This window comes from Gordionus sp. m RMFG-2023, chromosome 2 (assembly GCF_954871325.1).
Source record: "Gordionus sp. m RMFG-2023 chromosome 2, tfGorSpeb1-WG-v2, whole genome shotgun sequence".
Classification (NCBI taxonomy): domain Eukaryota; kingdom Metazoa; phylum Nematomorpha; class Gordioida; order Chordodea; family Parachordodidae; genus Gordionus; species Gordionus sp. m RMFG-2023.
This window is the reverse complement of record NC_088776.1, coordinates 27,965,807-27,972,369: the sequence shown is the minus strand read 5'-3', so window position 1 is coordinate 27,972,369 and position 6,563 is coordinate 27,965,807. Positions and strand designations below refer to the sequence as shown.

General features: G+C 32.0%; 2 protein-coding genes across 2 annotated transcripts; both read left to right on the top strand.

The window, feature by feature from the left end:
* Window positions 1–4,998: 4,998 nt before the first annotated feature.
* Window positions 4,999–5,734, top strand: LOC135924229 (jerky protein homolog-like). The gene is made up of 3 exons (XM_065459281.1): window positions 4,999–5,326; window positions 5,365–5,671; window positions 5,731–5,734. The coding sequence occupies exons 1-3, from the start codon at window positions 4,999–5,001 to the stop codon at window positions 5,732–5,734; spliced, it is 639 nt and encodes a 212-aa protein (XP_065315353.1).
* A 187-nt stretch (window positions 5,735–5,921) lies between these two features.
* LOC135924884 (jerky protein homolog-like) lies at window positions 5,922–6,563 on the top strand. Its single transcript, XM_065460012.1, has 2 exons — window positions 5,922–6,303; window positions 6,345–6,563. Exons 1-2 carry the CDS (start codon window positions 5,931–5,933, stop codon window positions 6,560–6,562), a joined length of 591 nt encoding a protein of 196 aa, XP_065316084.1. The 5' UTR covers window positions 5,922–5,930; the 3' UTR covers window position 6,563.

The window sequence follows — 6,563 nt, the reverse complement described above, 5'->3', positions numbered from 1 at the left end:
AAGACGAGAGAATTGGCATCAATGTTGAACAGGAGAAAAGTTGATATAGCGTGCATACAAGAGACGAAATGGAAAGGACAGAAAACTTTGATGATTGGAGATGGGTATAAATTGTACTATAATGGACTTGTTAGCAATAGGAACGGTGTCGGCATCATCCTCAGCCAAGATCTAACCTCCTCAGTTGTAGAAGTCAACAGGATCTCTGATAGACTAATGAAGATAAAACTCTGCATTGGTCAATCAATACTACACATCCTTTCATTATATGCTCCTCAAACGGGTTGCAAAGAAGAAGAGAAAGATGATTTTAGTATCCTCGATGAAGCTGTAATGGAAATCCCTAAGGATGACCTAGTCATAATTGGTGGTGACTTAAATGCGCATGTGGGGAAAGCAAGAGATAGCTACAAAAGGCATCATGGTGGTTTTGGATATGGAGAAAGAAATGATGAAGGAGAGCATATACTGAAATTTGCGCCAGCCTTCGACCTTGCCTTAACCAACACCTACTATAGGAAAAAGGATAGTCATTTAATAACATACGAAAGTGGTACAAGGAAAACACAGATAGATTACATACTAATCTCTCGCAGAATATTAAAAGATGTAATAGACTGCAAAGTCATCCCAGGAGAAGATATCGCCGCACAACACAAGCTACTAGTCATGGATTTACACATCTCAAATAAATCCACTCAAAACAAGATAAAACTGGAACCATGCATCAAATGGGGCAAATTAAAAACAATGACAGATGCCTTTGCAATCAATGCAAACATTGAAACAATAGATTCCTCACAAGTCAGTGAAAAAATATGGATAGACCTTTCATCCAGATTAATAGACACTGCAAAATCGACGCTAGGCTTGACAAGGAGGCAACAAATCACACAAAGAACTATGGTGGTGGAATCAAGAGGTACAAACCACTATACAGGTGAAAAAAGCCCTTTATAAAATATGGTACAAATCCAAAAATGCAGATGACAAGTCAAGATACAAAAAATCCAAGAGATTAGCTACAAAGGCGGTGGCTAGGGCCAAATCTATGGCATACGATGACATGTACGAAGATCTACATACCAAAGAAGGGCAAAATAAAATATACAGATTAGCCAAACAGCGAGAAAAGAACTCTAGGGATATAAACGGAGCTCCGAAAGTAATCAAAAATAAAGATGGGAAATTGATAATAAAGGAAAAAGAAATAATGAATAGATGGAAAGAATATTTTCAGGAGCTTCTCAACTTTAATTCCCACATATTGCATCTCGACGAACACTCCCCTTGTCAAAACCTTGTACATAATCACATGCCTCAAGCATATGAAAAACAACAAAGCTAGGGGTCCAGACGATATTCCAATAGAAAGCCTTAAAGCACTAGGAGATGATGGAATACATCTCCTCACAAATCTGAACAATAAAATACTTGGAAATGAAGAGGTTCCCCAAAAATGGAGGCAGAGCTATCTAGTTCCTATCTTCAAAAATAAAGGGGATCCACACAATTGTCAAAATTACAGGGGCATAAAACTAATGTCACACTGTCTAAAACTATACGAAAAAATAATAGAAAAAAGATTAAGAGATATAACTATACGAAAAAATAATAGAAAAAAGATTAAGAGATATAATCGAAATAGGAGAGACACAGTTTGGCTTTATGCCTGGAAGATCAACAACCGATGCTATCCATGCAATTAGGAAAATGAGTGAAAAATACAGGGAAAAGAACAAAAAGCTACACATGGTCTTTCTCGATCTAGAAAAGGCCTTCGATAGAATCCCAAGAAAACTTATCTGGTGGGCGCTACGCCACAAAAAAGTTCCCGAAAAATATATAAGAATAATAGAGGATATGTATATGGGACATACAACAATGGTCCGTAGCACAACAGGTACTTCAGCAGGCTTCACAGTAGCCGAAGGAGTTCATCAAGGGTCCTCAGCCCACTTCTCTTCATTACAGTAATAGATGTATTAGCACAGTCTATACCTCAAACAGTCCCGTGGAATATGATATTTGCAGATGATATTGTAATACTTGCCGAATCCAAGGATGAAATGAAAAAAAGGTTAGTGAATTGGATAAATATCCTAGAAACGCACGGATTAAAAGTAAATAGAGAAAAGACGGAGTATATGGTGATAGGAGGAGATGAAACGGAGAGTATTGATATAAATGATTGGCAGATATCCGCAATTGAAAGCTGCAAATATTTGGGCTCCACTATACAAACAAACGGCACAATAGAAAAAGAGATAAAGAATAAGATTAATCAAGGGTGGTTAAAGTGGAGATCTTTATCTGGAGTGCTATTTGACAAAAGAATCCCACACAAATTAAAGGGAAAAATTTACAGTTCCATAGTACAACCAACTATTCTATATAGTTCGGAAACATGGCCAACCAAAGAATCAGACGAGAGAAGTCTACAAACTATGGAGATGAGAATGCTGAGGATGATTGCTGGGGTAACAAGAAAGGATAAGGTGCGCAGTACAAGAATACTAAATAGTTTAAAGGTAGTGCCCATTAAGACTAAGTTAATGGTAAACAGACTTAGGTGGTATGGGCACACAATGAGAAGGCCTATGAACTACATAGGAAATAAAGTTGAAAGATTGGAAGTGATGGGCAAACGTAAAAGAGGAAGGCCAAAACTTCAATGGGGCCATAAAGTTAGAGCCAATATAAAGAAGTATAAAATAGATTGTACGAATAACATAAAGTGGAGAGAGATGTTGAAGGAGCTTACCACCAGAAAAGGTGAAAGCTAAAGAAAAAAAAAAAATAAATAAATATAACTTGTTCTTACAAAAAATTTGGGAAATTGTTGAAATATAAAATCTGGTGGAATGGTGATAGATAAAACATGATGTAGATAGATTTTTTTTAAAGATAATATGTTAATTTAATTTTCAAAATTTTTATTTTATTTATTGCTTTTTAAGTAAAAAAATAATTTTAAAAGGATCGGGATCAAATATTTAAAAAAATGATCTCTAACACGATCCACAATTTAAGGTCAGGATCTTAAATCCGAGAAAATTGACAAATTTAGGATCGAATCCAGGATCGGCGATCTTTTGATTTGATCTTTTAACAACTCTGTTATTTAATTATATTTATTGAAATATATTTATAAATTCCAGTTACTTTTGCGCGGATGCCTGTTTCATATGTCTCAATGCATATGGCGTACGGTTCAAAAAAATCCGTTAATTTGTAATGCATACAAAACCGAAACAAATTTTGCTATGTACATAAAAATGTTAATGTCACTAATATATACCAATTGAGGATGTAATTCATGGATTCGAGGAATTATGTGCCTCTAAATTTTATCAAAAAAAAGGATATTCTCTCTCTTTGATAGAATACTCTGAAGAGACGTGGATTGGAATAGCGATGGAGAGGAAATAGCCAATATTTAGCATTTCTCTATGGAATTGCTACGAATCGACACTATCTCGTGAACCTAATACAAATAATTTAGTAGAGGACTGGCATCAAAGTTTTTAGTCTCATATAAGTTCCCATCATCCAACGATCTGAAAATTTATAAAGAGTTAGTAATTATATTATATTATATTTTAATATTTCGCTCTCAAAGACGAAGATAGCCTGAATGGTTACAATATTCTTTAGGATTATTGGCTCCGCTGTCAAAGAAAGAATATCGCGAAAGATCCAAAAGGATTTTTCTAATTGTTGAAGATTTTCATTCAAGAACCATGCTGGATTATTTAAGGGCCTTATCCCTTAATTTAAATTTAAAGGTTTAATTTAATCATATTTGTATTTTTTATATTGTTATATTATTTATACTATGTTTATTTGGATTTTTTATGAATAAAAATTTATTTGATATTTCGAAATGAATATTGCTAAACTCAGTATATTATCAAGGTTTATCTTATAAAAACTTCATATACAAATAGTATTAAACATATTCTTTAAGTCACATTGCCAAAGTAACTTTTAACAACACTATATATTTTATTTTGTATTCTTATCTTTAAAAATAAATTTCGTAAAATTCCTTATAAATCATGTCAAAATTTGTTTATCTCTTAGTGACAAATAACTTTTAACTTAAGAATGGATTATCGGTGTGTCTCATCTATAATTGAAAATTTTTAGGAAGAATAATAATATATGTAAGAACTAAATAAATTTTTCTGAAGATAAAAAAAGCTTATAAATGAAAATCTCTACATTAATTATGTCAAATTAAGTGGTTACCATTAACAGCTACACTTTTGCTAAAAAATATTTATAACTAGTTGCATTTACAAAATCGTAACTATAGCTGGCTAGATTTTATAGAAAGTAACTGCCAAAGGTAACTGGTTACTTAATTCAAATAAATATAATTAAATTTGAATTTGTAAAAATTTTTTATATTCTTTTACTATATGATTTAAATCAGAGACCTGCAGAGGTATCAATTGTACGGCCCGGTTTGGCCCAGATTAAAAAATTTTCGGCCCGAATTTTATTTTCAAAAGTTTTTTACGGCCCGGCCCGGGTTTAAAAATTTTAGACCCGGCCCGGATATTTAAAAAAAAATTTTTTAGGCCCGGCTCGAAATTAAAATTATATTCGACCTGGTATATACAAAAATTATTTAATTCGTATTTTATCATATTTTTCGGCGAGTACAGTCAAAACCGTTTAATTGCATATCGCTTAAGTGCAAAAACTTTTAAATGCGAAAAAACCCCGCGATTTTGATAATAATTACTATGGTATAATGTTAAATTACATTTATAATTGCTAATCGGTTAATTGCGAAATATCGGATAATTGCAAAATTTTTCAGGCCCCATTTATATAACAATAACGTTAATTTAATCGGATAAGTGAAAAAATAAAAAAAATTTATCGAAAAAAATTATTCATCATTTTTTTTATTTAACCTTTTTCCATTCATTCATTCATTCATTCATTCATTCATTCATTACCACGCCAGAAATTAATATAAAAATGGTAAAAAAATTATTCCAAACATTAACCCTGAAGCATAAAAAAGAAATAATTGATAAATTAAACACTACATCAAAAACACAATTAGCATCAAATTACAATTGCCACGTCTCGACAATCTACCGTTTAATAGCGAATAAAGAAAATCTATGCTCACAATTTCTAAGGAATAAACCTCCTACAACTAAAAGAGTTAGAATGAGTTGTTACCCAAAGACAGAAGCAGCTTTATTGGTTTGGATTACCCAAATGCGAAGTAAAAATTGCAGTCTAAATGGGCCAGTGATGTTAGAAAAAGCTATGTTTTTTAGCCAAACATTCAATGAAGGTAATTATAAGTTTTTATAATATATATATAAATTATAGGCATTCCTAATAGCAGCTTGTTGCAGAGATTTAGGAAAAGACAGAATATAAATTTTCATAATGTTTGCAATGAAAAGGGGAGTGCAGATATTATTAATCCAAATGAATGGAGCAGAAATACACTCCCATCCCTGATTAAAGATTATCAAAGGAGTAATATTTACAATTGTGATGAGACAGGACTATACTACCGAGCATTACAAAAGGGCACAATGGAATTTAGTGGAACTCAACCACTGGGCTTCAAACCAGACAAGGAAAAGGTCACAGTTCTATTTATCATAAATGGGGATGGATCTGATAAAAAGTTATATGTTGTAGGGAAATTTAAAAACCTTAGGTGCTTTAAAAATAAAAAATTACCAGTTAAATACTACTCCAATAAAAGCAGCTGGATGACAACCTCAATTTTTGAAGATATTCTTAAAGAATGGGATTCCTCATTAAAGAAGAAAATTTTATTGTTTTGTGACAATGCATCTTGTCACAAAACAAAATTAACATTTAACAATATAAAATTAATTTTTTTAACAGCAAATACAACATCATTAATTCAACCTTTGGACATGGGTGCAATTAGATCCTTTAAATGTCATTATAGAAAGGGTATCATGAGAAAAATGATGACATTGATGGAAGGAAATGACACCACCTCTTTTTATAAAAGATTTACACTTTATGATAGCCTCTATCTTATAAAATTTGCATGGGGTGAGGTGACAAGTACCACAATCATAAAGTGTTTTATTGAAGCTAAATTTTTTGATAAGTCTATGGCATTTGATTGGGAATCGGAGGATGATATAGCATTAACTGACAACGAAGAAGATGAATTTGATCCCATATTTGAAGAATATGCGTTACACGATGATGATGCTAGCTGCCATGGAATTTTAGATGATCAGGATATTTGTAATCAGATAAGATTAGAGTTGGAAGGTTTAATTACTTAAAATTTTAATTAATCTTATTTTTTATAGAAGGTTATGAAAGCTCCGAGAATGTAGAAGGGAACCTAGAGATATCTGATCATTTAATTACAAAAAACCAGGCTCTTAATGGTTATTATACTTTTATTGAATATGCTCATAAACATCTAAGGGATCAAGATTCACTAAGAAAGCTAGAGAATATAGTGGAAAAAGAATTATTTACTCCAGAGTCTAGCCAAACTCTTATCACAAAATATTTTTATTAAA

Bases quoted from the DNA above. Each gene is read 5' to 3' on its own strand.
- LOC135924229 (XM_065459281.1), top strand. From the start codon at position 4,999: ATGGTAAAAAAATTATTCCAAACATTAACCCTGAAGCATAAAAAAGAA. The intron at 5,327-5,364 runs GTAATTATAAGT...TATAAATTATAG, and splicing joins TAGCCAAACATTCAATGAAG to GCATTCCTAATAGCAGCTTG.
- LOC135924884 (XM_065460012.1), top strand. From the start codon at position 5,931: ATGGGTGCAATTAGATCCTTTAAATGTCATTATAGAAAGGGTATCATG. The intron at 6,304-6,344 runs GTTTAATTACTT...TATTTTTTATAG, and splicing joins GATAAGATTAGAGTTGGAAG to AAGGTTATGAAAGCTCCGAG.